The sequence below is a fragment of the Chelmon rostratus genome, chromosome 12, assembly GCF_017976325.1.
Source record: "Chelmon rostratus isolate fCheRos1 chromosome 12, fCheRos1.pri, whole genome shotgun sequence".
Taxonomy (NCBI): Eukaryota; Metazoa; Chordata; class Actinopteri; order Chaetodontiformes; family Chaetodontidae; genus Chelmon; species Chelmon rostratus.
Genome location: NC_055669.1, coordinates 10,317,272 through 10,334,050, shown reverse-complemented (window position 1 = coordinate 10,334,050; position 16,779 = coordinate 10,317,272). Strand labels below are relative to the sequence as shown.

General features: G+C 43.7%; 1 protein-coding gene across 2 annotated transcripts; it reads right to left on the bottom strand.

The window, feature by feature from the left end:
- Positions 1-604: 604 nt before the first annotated feature.
- On the bottom strand, positions 605-16,185 carry LOC121614610 (homer protein homolog 3). 2 transcript variants are annotated; one of them, XM_041948580.1, is made up of 11 exons: positions 15,813-16,185; positions 15,604-15,716; positions 11,433-11,589; positions 9,392-9,523; positions 9,176-9,280; positions 8,428-8,436; positions 7,402-7,535; positions 4,902-5,058; positions 2,567-2,674; positions 2,364-2,444; positions 605-2,203 (listed from the first exon to the last, which is right to left on the bottom strand). In XM_041948580.1, the coding sequence occupies exons 2-11, from the start codon at positions 15,624-15,626 to the stop codon at positions 2,018-2,020; spliced, it is 1,092 nt and encodes a 363-aa protein (XP_041804514.1). In that variant the 5' UTR covers positions 15,627-15,716; positions 15,813-16,185; the 3' UTR covers positions 605-2,017. The 2 variants fall into 2 exon arrangements, with proteins under 2 accessions (XP_041804514.1, XP_041804515.1); XM_041948581.1 differs by lacking the exon at positions 8,428-8,436.
- Between the last annotated feature and the right edge of the window lie 594 nt (positions 16,186-16,779).

Below are 16,779 nucleotides of genomic sequence, written 5' to 3'. Positions count from 1 at the left end.
CAATAGTTGATCACATTTTAAGTCCATCAGATGATGGGACAGGTGTGCTGTCAGCTGTGTCTGTGTTTTGTGAAAGGCTTTTTGCAAAGATAATGTTGGATCTTATTTGTAAAAGAGTAAAATGTGAAAGTCTGGAAGCCTCATTCACAAAAACAACACTCAGGCAGTTACACTCATTCATAAGTGGAAGCCAAGTTTAACCACAGTCTGTGTTATTGGCCACACAGCTTTCTTTATGGGAGCATCTCGGTGCTAGTAATATGAGAAACTGTTGTTGCACCATTCGTCCTGCTGATGGTGGGGATCGAACCAGCAACCTTCTGAGTACAAACCTTAACCTCACAGCGCAAATGTACTTTTCCATAACAATACCTGCAGGACACGACCAAATAAGTGACAAACGAATCACACCCAAAAACTACACTTATGTAGCATCACAGTATGACCTTTAATATTTGGATTTGGTGGCTTGGTCACTCTTGAATGTTCCTTCAAGGTAAATCAATTTCATGAACTTGCTGAAACAACGTGGACTAATGCCACAATAACGTTAAACCTGATGGCCCACAGAAAAAAAAACCACAAGAAAGATGAATGACCGTATTCTTTGCTTTTATTTCCAAACCGCCACCACGACAGCTCAAAGTCTGAGACATGAAGCTGGTGTGTCTATCAACAAACACCCTTAGAATAGAACAATAAGGCTTGAAAAAATAATAGAAACATAGCACTATGTTAAACAGTACAGTCTGTTTGATAAAAGACTGAAGGCGTATGGCATATTGTCCACGGCTAAAGGTAACGTGCTGAAAAATGGCAGAAGGCAGAAAAAGTCTCTTAGATTTCCTTGAATGCGTCTATCATAAATAAGTTACTAAGTCAGCAGTTTGTTAAGAGATGATGCACAGGACGACTATTCAGACTGGACCAGTCCAAACATCACTTCACCTTATCTGTAATCTGTTACTACGTGATGACCCTTATTCCTTGTGTTCACTTAATAACGGTAGCATTATTATCGTGTGGAAAATACTTATTCATCCTAAATGTAATTACTGCATGTATCTTATCCACTAAAATGTACTTTTTATCTTAGATTTAAAGGTTTCTCACAAGCTTAAGAGAAGATGTGACAATAGACGAGCTGCTGACGGACCTTATCAATGACTCTGCTCCTAACTTTTGATCTTTGGTGTCAATATTCAGATCTAATGTTTAAGTTGTGTATCCATGCCTTACCCAAGTATAAACCACTATTAGTGTACTATTTACTGATTTTGAGTGCACAGCATTGTTTTTTCCTGTAGAAAAACACCAACTAGAGCCGCTCTGGCCTTCACTTCCTACATTATAGCTATGTTATGTAACTACGAGACCATACACAAGTTTAACTCTGTAAATCAAACTCTGTTAACTGTTAATTCAGTAATATGATGTTGTATGCAGGCTGTTAAATAGGCAAATCTCTTAAATGGATTTTTTTTATTTGCATTCACTTTCCACTTTCTCTAGTTGCATGGACTCATTTTGTTGTAAAGATGTTTAAATATCACCTGTCATTTGAAACAAACAAAAAAAAAAACAAGGCCTCTCATTCATGTTGACACTGCATGGCTGTTTTGTGTACAAAAGTCATACTTAAAAACTACAAGCACCACTTCTCAATATTAAATGTCTAGCGTTGTGAAGCACTTACCTTAAAGTCGGTTTATTGCATTGAACGTTACCCTTGAAAGCAACATGAAGCGTTACATTAGATTGGACAAGCAAAACCATGTATATGCTGCTGCTTAGGCCAACACCGACAGCATGTTGTTGAGTATAGCACAGCCTCTGCCGCAACACACACATGGAGGAACCTTCCGGCAGCCGAGGTGGTGCTTGTGCTTGAGGAGGACATGGGACCAGCTCCATCTTTGCTCTGTTTACTCCCCCGTTGCGTCGGCTACAACAACATTTAACCCTGTCACCTGTTCCATCTCTCTTCTTGGGTTGGACGTCCCCCATTTTTCCCCTCTTACTTGTCGATGAGTTTAACCAAGCTCTGGCGGAGGTCATTAAGGTCAAAGATCTTGATGTCCAGAATTTCGATGGCCCTCTGGATTTCAGAGTCCATGCGATCCCGTTCCTCCAGAGAGTTATTCAGGTTCTGCTCTGAGTTCTGGATGCGACGCTCCAAGTCTGAATTACGCATCTCCGTCTCCTACAGCGAAGAGGAGGCAAAGCAAGATGACAAGAAAGGAAAATTAAGAAAAAAATTAATGCTGTTGTCAATTTAACTACTGATTATTTCATCATTACCTAACAAATGTGTGCCTAAAAAGTGAAATCATACCACGAGACCATAAAAATCTCACTCCTACCCGTAATCTGTGGATCGCCTCGTCCCTCTCGTGTTCCATCTCGTGGTACTCCGCTTTCTTGCTTTGCAAAATGTGGATTTCCTTGAAAAGAATGCAAGGGATGTGTGAAGTTTGAGTAGCAGGATCATTCATCAGCCTCTGTGATGAACATCGCCGCTTCCCATCTCTGACCCCTCCCCACCTCAGGGACAATAAGCACCAACCTCATCTTTGGCCTTCAGCAGGGCCTCCAGCTCCTCCAGGGACTGAGTCAGCTCATCCTTCAGCATGTCACTGGGGCCTTGGCCTCCATGGGCCTCTAATTCAGCCACCTAACAACACACACACACACACACACACACACAGAACAGAACACAATCATGTTGAACATGGTTTCACACAAAAATCACAAAAAAGTGGAAGTTCACTCTCTTGCATCTTCACAGTAACCAGTAAGCTTAAAAATTAAGGCATAAATGACAATTATATTGAACTCAGTCACATAGTAACTAAAAGCCTTTTAGGTCAGTTAAAAAAGGGTCTACTGGATGTTTCTATGTTGAAGTTAAAAATCACGGTCTAATACATGTGATTAATAGCATGTTAGCAAAAAAGAAAAAAAAACACTCATGTGATTAAAGCTTCTCTAAGACAGTATCAGTGATCTGATTAAACATGAAAAACATAGGAGACCAGGACCAGTCATTACTTTACAGGCTCAGTTTCTTGGTTTTAATTAACTGTAACTACAAGTGAAAACATGCCACGGAGGGACGGATAAGCGCGTCGTGTCGCCGTTAACAGATAAACAGGAGTGAAATCCTTGCTGCATTGTTGCAGAAGGACACCTCTAAAAACGGCCCACGACTGACAGAGACAGGCTGGATTATTTTAGACCATGCATGGTTGCGACGAGGAGGAGCGGTAGAAAGAAGAGAGAAACGAGTGGATGCCAGCTCCCTCTGGTGATTTTTCATTTTTTCCTAACTGGGGCATTGAAAGTAGGATATTGCTGTCCTACAAACCCCTCTCCCTCTCACACCACCCCAGAGACGTGGACCATTTTCAGCCACCTGGTCCCTTCTTCAGATAGCGGGAACTAGCTCGGTCCAAAGGAGGGAGAGGCTCACTTGTGTAAATTAATTTGTTGATGTGGACCAAAACGGCGAAAACTGTTTCTAAATACGAGCGGCGGAGAATTCAAAAGCAGTGATCAATACTGTGGAGCCGGGCTACAATGGAAAGGGATCAAGGTATTAAAGCGTTGAATCAGAGAGGTTTGTATTTGTCAGCCTGTGGCGAGGTCGTTCCCAGAGGAATCAGCCACCAGCAACACTGAAAATACCTTTTATTGATGAGTGAGGAGGGGGGGGTCTGCATCCACTGGAGCCTGAGAGGTAATTCAAGTGTAAAACCCTCCTGAGGCTCAGCGTATTTAGACTGAACTCCCTCGTGGTGGAGTGTGACATTCGCTGCGTGAACCGGTTCAACCAGCATGGAACACCTTGATTAAAAGCCTTCTAGGGAAAACGCCTGCAGCACGAGTCAAGTGATGAAGTGCGTTAGCAGGCCGACCAACTCGGCCGTGTTTATTCTGAGCAAGCGCTTTCAAACCGAGGAAATGAAGAGTCTGAAAACCTGGATCCGATCAAAAGCAGCAGCGTTGCCTTGTTCTTGTTTAAACGACGCTTCACTTCAGTTTCTTCACTGCGGTTTCTTCACTTCGGTTTCTTCACTTCGGTTTCACGGCTCCAGCGCTGATCATTAGGTGTGACCTGAACCATCAGCTTCTGCCCTGCAGGTCACTGCAGAACGAACAAGATCTCGGCTTCGCAAAGGACTTTAGAAGCCACAAGAGAGAGCAACTACTTTTCAGCGTTTGACTCAACAACGCCTGAAGGCTTTTTGGCCGGATTTACTTCTCATCAATGCTCATCATGCTAGGAACACTGTAAAGATGCCTCTATTTAGCCTGGAAGACAACTTTCCCACTAAGCTTTTCATAGAACAGCTAATCCATCCATCAGCAATCCACCCATTCACCTAAATCGCTTATCCTGTTCAGCAGCACTGGGTAGGAGGGGGGTACTTCCTGGAGAGGTCACCAGTCTATCACAAGGCTAAAACACACTGAATTGCAATTTTACTATGTCTACAGGACAGGTTGTATCGATTCACAATGTTGAAAAAGAAAAAATCTTTCCTCTTTACCCCAAAGTGATCACTTTGACATACGTAATGTTTAATTTAGAACTTTTCTAGAAAGTAATTAAAAATATAATTTACATAACTGATATGAAAGAGTCAGCTTCCTTCTGCCGTTCCAGCAGAAAGCAGCTCTAAACCATCTGGTTTCTAATAATGACACTCTAGATTAAGCATGCCTGTAGTTATTTCAAAGTAAAGCTAATTTAATATGACAGGATATTTTAATTACTTTTAAATTTAGAAATAGGAGTGTATAAGGAGGATGTGAAGGCACCAGAGCCTCCACGCTGCTGAGGTGCAACCTGAGATTTGGGCAAATGCAGAGCAGTACAGTAACACAGGGAGGCTCACCTGGTCTCGCAGTCGCTCCGTCTCCTCCTGATACGCTGCCAGCTGCTTCTTCCACTGCTCCACGTTAGCGTTCGCTTCATGCAAAGCTGCCACCAGCTTGGAGTTGCTGTCCTGCAGAGTGAAGAGCTCGGCCTCCAGGTTCATCTCACAAATAGACCTGAAAGGCACAAACACAAAACTGTAAACCATGCGTACAACATGGTACATATAACACTGTATATATAAGCCTTGTGGCAATACAGCTAAAGTGGAGCATAATTATTAGACATATTTTACCAAACGTGGATGAGACGTCCTTTAAAGAGCTCAGAAAAAAACTAAATGGAAATTTACAATTTCCAGGATAACTGGACATCTGCTGATGAAGACCATGTGATATGACGGAAAGCTCCAGAACAGCTTCTAGATGAAGCTTGAGTGAAGATTGTTTCTACTGAAGGTCAAGAATAATTTTGAAATATGCCATGACATTAGCTGTACTTAATCAGGGTACTGTAGTCAAACATTGCAATATGAGGTCTGGTGAATGCTACAGCTGGCTGCGTAGCAACCACTGCTGCCAAGCGTTCAGCCCATGATGAAACACTGTTGGCCTGTTTAACACGAGCAGCGAGCCACTGTGACAGCGTGAAGGAGGCTACACAAAGGACCGCAGCCTGCAGCAGCACACCTACTGCCCAGAGCGAAGGTCATTTCACAGGTCTTATAACAAAGCAAAGATACACTCATTAAAATTCCCAGAGAGCAAACAAAAAGACCAAACTCTTCCCACAGTAATCCTCCAATCCCAGAGGGGTTTTCTATGAGTCTTCTTCATCAAAAGACCGAATGCGACATTGAAAGACTACAGTTTTTAAGGAAGTGAGACTAGGGACATGTCCCTCACTAAGTTGGATCATCAGATTTGTAATTTGTAAGCATCAGGGAAGAAGTAAGTAGAAGATAGTAGACATGATCTTTGGCGAGTGATTTTAGGCCTCTGCTTAGTTTACACTTGATGCTACAAACTACATAAGAGACATATGAAATCATTAAATGTTATCAGTTTGAGGGAAGATCAGTCAGATTCTCTCCTCATGCGCCTTCATCCTCTCCCTCTGTGTCTCCCTCAATGCTTAGAGAGCTTGAGGCTGTTCAGGCTGCAGTTTGCCATGGGAACCATTCAGGAGCAGCTTTCATAAAAAGCATTGTGGGCGGCTCAAAGGGCTGAATGAGGAGATGTTTACAAGCCTTAGTTGATGTTATGTATGAGTCGGCACCTCAACAATGGCCTCTTCAGTTCCTAGAAAGCTCAACGAATTGAGTGACGTCAAACTGTGATTAACCCATGACATGAAAACCATGTTAATACTTCCCGCTGGGAAGGTGGGAGTTAAAAGTAATGGATTACCTGCTCGATCAAGAGTATCGCTCAAATGAAATCCATAGCGACCTCATGAAGATTAGCTTTCCAAACTGCTGACTATCGACATTAAATTACTAAAATACTTATTTATTGTAATCATGTTACATGTAATCATGTTGCGAATGTCTCAAAACATCCTTATTATTCTGACCAGCTTGACGAGAAATCCCATTCTGTCTCAGCAACGTGATCTGACGGTGGAGACATGGCACCACGACCTGTAGCTAATGTAAATGTATTGTTTGTCTTTAAAGGCAGAGGTCGACATTTGGGGAAATAATCACTTTTTCTCTTCAGCCATATCGGTGTGTTTCATATGAAGCTGGAGCCTGAAGCGGTTAGCAGAGTTTGGCATTGAAGACGAGCTTAAAGGAGTTTTTTAGTGAGTTTTTGTTATCTTTGGACAGAGCCAGGCCTGCTGTTTGCCTGTTTCCAGTCTTTTATGCTAAACTAAGCTAACAGGCTTCTGGCTGTAGCTTCATATTTGCAGACATGAGAGTGGTAACAATCCTCTCATCTAACTCGCAGCAGGAAAGCAAATAATGTCAAACTATTCCTTTAAAGGTATTACACTGTAAAAATAGTTCCATGCATTTAACTAAAAAATATTTTTTGCAGATGGTGCAGTTACTTTCGGCGACGCTGGGAGTGTGTTCATTTGTCATGGAGCTTTTTACCACCTGTGATCAAATGACTGAAGTTGTGTCCTCATGAACACACTTTGTGTTTGTTTTGTCTAAACTACTGAGTCCCTGGTCAGTTTCGAACCTTTCAGCTCAGTTCCATGCATGTTTGTGAGCACTGGATGAAGTGAGAGATAACGGAAGTGTTTAATCTTGTTTCAAATCTCTCATCAAGTTTGAGCTTTGAGCAGCAGAACAGAGCAGAGAGCGAACTCTGAGTCCACAATGAAAGATTATCAAAAACAAAACCAGCATCTCACAGAGGGTTTCTCACCACAGTGTTCAGGTGTTTGAACAGAAGGTGAGATTTAACAAAGACAATGACGAAGAAAGTTGTCACTTCACCTTCACTTTCCACTCTGTTCGTGTGTGTGTGTGTGTGTGTGTGTGTGTGTGTGGATAACTCAGTTACCCCTCAGACAGCATCTTCTTAATGCGTTCCTTCTCAGACGACAGGGTGATGTCTGCGCTCTGGCTGCGGAACAGCTTGTCCTCGGGCCCGTTCACGCACATCACCGGTGGAGACTGGAGTTCATCCGAGAGGTCCTGAGGAACACATCAGTAAATGGACTCCAATAACGCACAGCAGCACAACACCGACTGGATCATTCAGAGAGCAGAGTTCATTGATAACTGCATTCATAAGCACCGTTCACATCAAAGTCCAGTTGCTCATTGTGTACTTTAAAAAACGCATCAGAGACGAAATAACGATCACTTTCTCTTTGCTGGCTCGGGCCTTGATGGAGTCATGGTGATGTGAGCTGCAGCTGTGAAATGTAAAGCACATTTACTCCAGTGCTGTACTCCAGCACAAATTTGACGTACTTTCATTTTCTTTTCATGCCACTTTCTGCTTCGACTCCTGCTACTTTACAAATGAAGATTTGAGCACAAAACAAATGAAGAGCTCATAAAATATGTTTTTTTTATAAATTACACAACCCCAACAAATGCAGCTGAAACCATAGTCAATTAACTAATGAGCCGACTGACAGAAAATGAACTGGCTTCATGGCTTCAGCTCCGGAAATGTGAGGATTTGCTGCTTTTCCTTTAAATTGTTTTAATTTAACACAGTTTGGACTATTGGTTGGGCAGAGCGAGCACTGTGAAGGTGTTGCTTCGGACTGGATAATTTTCTGAATTTTTACAAACCAAACAATTGATCGATTAATGGAGAAGATAATAAATCATTAGTTGGAGTCCTATAAAAAATAGTTACAACCACAACTAGTAAAATCCTGCTTTTACATTAAGGACTTGTACTTGAAACAGAACGTGGTATTAGTGCTTTTACTTAAGAAAAGGATGTGAAAACTGTACTACTGAGATACTTATGCTGTCTGTTTGTCTGTTTCGGCCTGCAGCCCTGCAGGTATACACAAGTTAAAAATTCAGACAGACGGACAGAAAGGAGAAAAAACAACAGACTCACCTGTGAGAACTACAGGGCAAATCCATCAGGTGGGGAAAAACAGACAAAGAAACATGTCATCACAAAGCTCACATCACAACCACAAGCGCACTTAGCTGTGTGATCAGTTATGCAGCTCAGGGCTACTTAGCAAGAATCAAGCACAATTAAGTGAGGCAGTTGGCAATTTTCTACAGCTTTGGCTTCTCCAATGTGTTCATCAAATCGATAAAGACGTGGTGTGAGAGACACCACTTGGAATGCACTCAGCCGTAGAATTAAAAGGAAATGGGCATGTGCCTCATGACCAAGCAGATGTAACTGATGGGTAATTATTCTCTATTGATCAAAAAGGCCCTGAGCTGACTACGTTTTCATCATTAAGGCGTTGGCGTCAGAGGCTTCTGGGTAGAAAATGCGGATGCGGAGCTCTGCTGAGCGGCACGGGATAATTTTACCATCGTCCTAGTTTCCCTCACTGTCTCTTCCCTCTGAGACAAGTGACCCAGCTCATCTTTCCCTTGCCTTTCTTTTCCCTCTCTCTCCATCCCACCTTTGATTTAATCACAGCGGCCCTGTCTAATAGCTGCAGAGTAACGGAGGTGCATTCATCTAACCTTGGCCTGTGCTCTCAGTGTCTCCCCAATCCTAAAAATGCATCACTGGATATTTCTGTGAATCGTGACAAAGTTTTCACATTTGCACTTCCTGCCTGGCACCTGCAGAGCTTTGCTCTACTTTCATGCTTTCCTGACAGAGTTACGCTCACCTGAGGAGCAGCGATGGTGAGCGCCGTGTTGGCCAGTTCTTTGTCCTGCGACTTTTCTCGTGCCAGACGAGCTGCATCTTTCACCTCCTTAAACTTATCTGAGAACTTTTCAAAAGAGGACAAGTGACGAACTGTTTCAGGTAATGAAACATTAATAATGCAGCAGGAATAATCCTCTGGAAATGTATTTTACAGTGTGACTCTGGGTGAGTTTACCTGATGCAGCTGCTGCTCTGTAGCAAACCCGAGGCCATACACAGTGTTGGCCCTGCTGTCTGCCCACTGTCCAAACTTCTGGGATGTCTTGGTAAATGTCATGCTGGGTGTAACGGTGCAGTTGATGATTGCCTGCAAATGCAGAAGTGACAAAGATGATTCAGGTGGGCCGACAGCATGTGAACGAAACAGACAGTCAGCTGCAGATCCAGGAATCCAGAAGCAAAATACTTGAAATGATTTATTAGTGGTAGTCGAGGCATTTTGAATTGCTTTCCTACTTTCAACAAACCTTTCATTAATCCATGCATTGTCATTCCTGATGCTCTAATAGTATATCTTCAGGACAGGCTTTTCCTTTCTCTTGTGTAGTAAAATAATAAAGGTGCAAAAGCAAACAAACAGATGAGCTATGATGAGTGAAATATTAAGTGTGGAATTTTAGCACTGCCCCTCCATAACGCTGCTGGACTCATGAGAGTAAGATACAGAAACAAAGATCAATATCAAAGCAGCAGCCAAGTTATCCCAATTTTTAGTCCTTATAATGGGCCGAGATAAAAAAAAAACACTCCCACAGTGCAGCCAGCAGCATCTTGTTGTTACACTTTCACCACCTCCTCAACGCTCAAACGTCTTAGTTTGTGACAAACATTTTCAGTTCTAAAGTTGTAGGCTAACAATGTGTAACATATTCATGTGTAACACTGGTGAAAGGCCCTTGTTCCTTCCTTTGCCACTTTTTCCTTTTTACTGTCTGACAGGATATGAAAGCATATCTTCACTTTTTAAAACAATACACCTGATGCTCGTCAGTTTAATTGATTCAATTACCTAAAACTATTTTAAACTAAGAACCTTGTATGAACATTCCCCTTTCTAAAATGCTGGATTTGAATTGGATTTAAATGACAAAAACGACTGTTATTATACATGTATCTATTAGTATTGTGTCATCATTTGGACGCAGCACCTACACAGACCTCGTCGACGCTGGTTAACCTCATGTTTCACATTCAGTGGAAAAGTGAAGCGATGCATTTACTTTCCGCTGGGTTTTTCAAACGCTTTCTCCCTTGAGACATGTTTGTTCTTTTGTCGGTTTAGGACATAAGATAAGCTCTGCCACAACTCAGGCGCTTAATGTTCAAAGTAAATTCAGCCGGGGCAGCAGTGAAGACACAAACGCAGCGCAGCCACCAGGTTCATGACCTCAGTCTGAGAGAAGTGGCCAGAGCCACCTCTCTCCCCCTGAGCACATGAGGGGGAAAAAAAAATGAGAGCGGACCTATTTATAAACCTTTTTACGTCATCTCCAGCCTTACAATAATGGAACTGATTTAAAATCCCAGAATTGCGGGGCAAAGGCAGCTTAGGAGGAAGCTTTTTCGTCCTTCTCTCCCCTCCGACAAATGATTGCATGAACTCTACACTCTGCATTTCTGCGCTGACATGTTTGACATAACATGTTGGACGACAGCAGCAGTGGCGGTGAAGATTACCCTGGAGCCAAGCACCAGTCCTGGCAGGATTGGGCTGCTGACCGACCAACTGCCACCCCGCACAGCCTTCTGGGAGGCAGAAATGTGGGTCAGACCAGAGGTGCTAAGAAGAGATCAGATAGACCCCCGCCCACCCCCACCTCCACCCCAGTGATGGATGTGGCCTCTTCTTCATAATCTAAATCCACAAGCCTGGGAGGAGGGCGCTCTGGCTGCCGAGTTGTTGACACCCGCAGTGGTTTTGTTCACTATCTATTTCTTAACCTTAGAGATATACTGGTAGGGGGACGGCTGGTGGGGAGACACTCAGTGTGAAGCTGCTGTTTGGCCCGTGGCTTTGAAAACTGAACCGCGATCAAACAGAGCCTCCTCCAGAAACAGGTGCTTTAATCATGAGCAATACATGATTCACATTTCAGCTCTGGATGTCAAATCTAGTGGCACTATGCGCTGTGATTTTTATGCGTTAGCTTAGCTTAGCTTCTTTGTTGAATGTGCAGCTTTGTCCAGTGTGAACATCATCACGTTCCTCCCCTCACCTTGGTCCCGCCCACGCTGATGATGCGGTAGACGTTACGGTTGGCATCGTAGAAGAAGGACACGGTGACAGCATGTTTGCTGGCGGGGATCCAGTTCCTCTTGGTGGTGGGGTCGATCTGGAAAACATGGGCCCGGGCGCTGAAGATCGGCTGCTCCCTGGAAGAGGAGGCACAGGGATGATGGTGAGGTACAAGAAAAGTGTCCCTGTATAAAGGAAATGTCGAAGTGCAATCCCTTCCACAGTCTATAAACAATGCTTTAGAATTAACTGAATATAACGTGGTTAACTTTGAGGACATTCTGAACATTTTCAATTCCTAAACACAAGATGAAAAAGCTTTTTGCACGGAGCAAAATGTGTTTTTGCTCCTTATGTGAGCATCAACACATTACAAAAATGTCCATTAAAAACCCATTATCATGCAACTCAAATGGTGCCTCTCCTTTGTCTAAAAAGGAAACCCTTCATCTCGTTCGTAATGGTACATCTCCATCTGTCTCCCTGCCATCTACGGACAGATGTTGGAATCGTCCTTTGGCTTTCTCCCACACTTTCTCCTGCGTCATTCAGCAGCCATACAGGGCTGTGACTTAGCTGGTAAATGATGTTGACGAACTCCCAAGTTGTTCACCCTCCACCCTCTGTGCTGCTCCTGCCAGTATTTGCGGAGCTGTATCCTGGATACGAGGTAAATATATCAAAGCAACAAAGTCAGGGGTGTTGGGAGGAGGTTTAGCCGCTGTCATGTGGTATGACTGGGAAGACTGCTACAGGTCTTTGTCTGTTTTTACCTCTCAAGTCCAGCCAGTGCATTTACAGCACTGTGTATTCCCACACTTTGGGAGAACAACCAGATATATGAGAAAATATTGAAGTTTTTGCGTCAGTCTGAATATGCAACTGAATTTCAATCTGAAAGTCACTGAAGTCACAACGTAGGCCATCGAACTGTAAGTGTGTTTTCTACTTGATGCAAATTCCTATTTAAACCAGTGCAAAAGCAAAAACAATACTCAGAGAGAGTCAGCAGCCGCGCTAGAGACCCTATGTGGCTGCACTAAAAGCTAATGTCAGCGTGCTAACCTGCTCACAATGACAATGCTCACATGTTTATGTATACTAGGCATAATGTTGACCGTGTTCACCATCTTACTTTGGTGTGTTAGCATAATAACATTTGCTAATTAGCCCTTAACACAAAGTACAGCAGAGCTTGATGGAAATATCATTAGTTTTGCAGGTATTTGGTCACAAAGTTTGAGAGAATCTTAAATTGTGACCTGCTGGTGGCGCTAGAGGAAAAGTCAGAGGATCACCTGAGTCAGTCGGATTCATCCTCTGAGGATCATGAATGTCAGAAGCAAAATTCATGGCTTTCCATCTGATAGTTGTCGAGATATTTCAGCCTGAAACAAAGTGGTGGCCAACACTGCCATCCCTGTAGCCACGCTGCTAATGAGGCTAACAGCAAAAATGACATGCTACAGAATAAATCATCGACAAGCTCACAGATTAATGCCAAAGTCATGGCCGAATGACCTAATCAAAAGAAAATCTAAAGACTGTCTCACTGTCCATCCCATCGTCCCAAATACGGCACACAGCGAGCTCCAGGCATTCAGGACTGAGGTGCTCGCTGTGAGCGCCTCCTCTCTGACACGTCTGTAAATTGTGGCAGACAGATTATGAACCTAATGCTGCTGCAGACAACACTGACACAGATTAGACTCTCATGATAAAAGACAGGACAAGTTGCTGCTCTTCATCACTCAGTTGCTCGTCTCCCTCTCACCCAAAGATGTGCCAACGTAAAGTATGAAATGGTAAAAACCAGGACACCTCTTCTCCTGTGCAGTATTGTAAATTGCACTGGCTGTTCCCATTAGAACTGTAGTATTTTGGCCCGTCATTGTGCATTTATATCTGACCCCATTAGTGACACACAAATCCAGTAATGGTCTTTGTGTGTTTCTCACCGTAGGAGTTGATGATTAAAAACCAACATCACAGCGTGCATACACAGGGCTTTGAGGACTGACGCTAAAGGCGTTGATATGAACGGCGGCATTTCCGCGGCTGACCCACTCCAGGCTGATAATAACCTGCGCTACAATTCTCCTGCTCATCTCACAGTAATCCTCCCTGTTGCCGTGGATCTCCTGCTGCAACCAGTGAAGCACTGATCTGAGGTCTGACTGGGGCAAGAGCAGTCTGTTAGACACTGGGGGTGACATTTTAGCTCTGGTTTTCCAGTGATATAAAATTAACCATCGAAGGAGGAGGAGAAGAAGAAGAAGAAGAAGAAGAAGAAGAAGAAGAAGAAGAAGAAGAAGAAGAAGAAGAAGAAGAAGAAGAAGAAGAAGAAGAAGAAGAAGAAGAAGAAGAAGAAGAAGAAGAAGAAGAAGAAGAAGAAGAAGAAGAAGAAGAAGAAGAAGAAGAAGAAGCACCTCATATATTTTGTTTTTTTGACAATTCCCACAATGCAATTCAACAGCATCTTTTGTTGGACCCTCCCTGCCTGTAAAATACCCTCATCTTTCTAACTCCAAGCCCCACAAGTGTGTTTTCTATAAAGACTTTCAATCGTTCATATAATTAGGGCCACAACTAATCATCAGTTTGATTATCAAGTAGTCTGCTGATCTTTTTCTTGATCAATTGGTTAGTTTATAAAATGTCAGGAAGTATTGAAGAACGCTGATCACAATTTCCTAAAACAACGTCTTGAAATTACTTTTACTGTTTGACTGTGCAAAACCTAAAGACGTTCAATTTATCATCATAGATATTATTGCCAACTGAGAAAAATAACTTGAAAGATTCATATAAAATAGCTTCAATTGATCCACTTCTCTTTGTATTCATGCCAATTATTTGCCTTGGAAGTCAAGGCTTTATATCTATCATCACATCAACTCTGATCATACCTCACATGTTTATCGCGGTCCATATTACAATCAATGAGGCCAGCGACCGTGACCTTGAAGAACAAATAAGAGGCACGATGAGGCGTCACTCAGCGGAGAATCAGCTGTAAGCTGATCTCATCACTGCCAGGCTCTAAGTTCGCCTGAGGTTTGGTGTCTGTGCTCCAGGAATCAAACCTGCAATCTCCTGTGGTGGACTGTCAACGCTACATGTCTGAACAGATGATTGTTGGAGTGTGTGTGTGTGTGCGTCAGCACTCCTTCCTGTGCGTGAAAATTGTTGTTGAGACACACTCTGGTGGTGTAAAACAGTGTATGCACTCATGCTTCTGTGTGTGTGTGTGTGTGTATTCTTGTTAACTGGTCAACACTCTCGCCTCTTAAGGATGCTCAGCAACTCGACCTTCATCCTCAGCAGATGGATGTGGCCTACAGGGCTTAATGGGGGTCTCTAAGCATAACAAAGCCTGGTCGTGATTGGATGGAGGTCAGGGCTGCACCTCAGGATGAATAACCCCATTAATTCCTGCCACAATCTAACAGCATCCACAAGCTGCTTTACTGGGTCTCTCCTGTCTCCCTCTGCTCTGAGCCATCTAAATCTGTGATAGGCAGATGTTTAACATTTGAAAAGCTGATTGCTGATTTTCCGCGAAGAAACTTCTGAACCATCTAAAAGACAGCAGCTCAACAACATCATTTCCATTTGTTATTAAACGCATTTAAAGAAATGAAAGTTTTTGCATCAATTGTGAACGTATAAGCAGTTCCATGCCTCCTACGATCCTCCGTGCGGTCGTTCCGGGGCTCCTTCCTCGGTTACAACTGCAATAACAGCATCCTAAAACCAGTCATTGCTAAGAAATATGGATCAAATAATGTGAAGACTCTAGGGCCACGCAGAGGGAAAACATCACAGAGGACGATGGCCTTAATTTAACAGATTCATCATGTCTGAAAATGACCCAGCTGAATCTGTGTTAGTGCAGGGGTGCTGCTACAGATGTGCCACCTCCTGAATCTGTTCCTCAGTATTACAACATTTTAATATTACTACTAATATTCAACTTTCTTCAAGTTTAGGCTGACTTTCCCTTGTCCTTTAATGAAGAGCATGTTTTTGTAGAGTTTCTGGTTCATGAATGGAGTGGCTGGCATCTTAAGGTCATAAGAAGAAGAATGTCAAACAAGAACAACAATGAGAAGCTGGTAAATGTTCATTCAGGCTCAAAATGCTCTTACCTTTCTCTGTGGTGAGGAAACATCTTACAAGGTGACTGAGGCGTCTTTTCTACAACAGAGGAGAGTTGAAGCCAACTGAGTCAACCCAACAAGTCTGGGCTGTCGGTGCAAATCTGAGCAGAAAACAAACGATGACTGATCAAACTCTGCTCTCCATGTTCACTTCGAGCCTAATTAAATCAATGCAACACAAGCCCGGAGACACTCACCCCATGTCGCTGTAGAGCCTTGGTGAGTCTGGCAATAATTCCGCGCTGGAGCTGCTGTTTCTGTCCTGGTCTCCTTTCTTTCAGTCTGAGCGACCAGATGCTTTATTCTCCAGGGGAGGGGGAGGTTTCTCTGCAAGGCGCCGCACACAGCCTGCTGCAGCCTGCACGGCGTCCGTACCGTCCTGTCCCGGCCACCGGAGCGCGCCGATCACCTCTGCGGAGCCCGGAGAGTCACAAGCCGCGGGAGGCAGAGCTGCTCAACTCGGTGAGAGAAGTGAGCGCGGTCCCGTGTGTGTCCATCTCCCAGCAGAGGAGCAGCGGCCGCTCTTCGCCTCCTTCCCCGGACCTCGTCCTGGTGGTCAGAGCTCTCTGCTCCTCATTCAGCCGGCTGCTCGCGTTCAACAGCCGCACACGGCCGACCGTAGAGTACCACCTGCTGGCTCTGCAGGCTCCGAGCACCCGCTACAGCTGCATGAGGCGGTGAGGCAGGGGGACTGAGTCAACCTGCCTGCAGCCAATGAGCCCGCATGTGTGCGTTTACTGCAAACTGGATCTCATAGGTCTGCGCCAGGTTTAAGGCTTAATGAAATACTGTCCCGAAGGAAAAGCCATGACCTAAAAAACACTTCAACAGAGTCACACTACAGCTGCAATAACACGTTTTATATCACCAGACCTGCCCTCCCGCCTCACACAGTCATAATGAGGCTGTTAGTCTGTCAATCCATCTGCAAAACGAGTGGAAAACGAGAGAGAAATACAACGGCGAAGGCGAGCTATAGGAGCAAAAAGAAGCAAACTTTAATTTTCCAAGATGATCAACAGGAGAATCTTTGTGAGCACAGCTTCAAAGTGCCAACATCAATCAGTGTGGGCAGAAAAACAAAATGGTGCAGCCGTGTAGGCCAACACAAAGTTTCTTCATTTCCAGTTCTGTTTCAAAACAGCAATAAGCCAAACAAAGTTT

What these genes read in the sequence shown, in the direction of transcription:
- LOC121614610 (XM_041948580.1), bottom strand. Translation starts at nt 15,626, where the DNA reads ATGTTTCCTCACCACAGAGAAAG. An exon ending in TCAGCGTGGGCGGGACCAAG is followed by an intron (nt 9,524 to 11,432) that starts GTGAGGGGAGGA and finishes CTGCATTTGCAG; the next exon opens with GCAATCATCAACTGCACCGT. An exon ending in CAGAGCAGCAGCTGCATCAG is followed by an intron (nt 9,281 to 9,391) that starts GTAAACTCACCC and finishes TCTTTTGAAAAG; the next exon opens with TTCTCAGATAAGTTTAAGGA.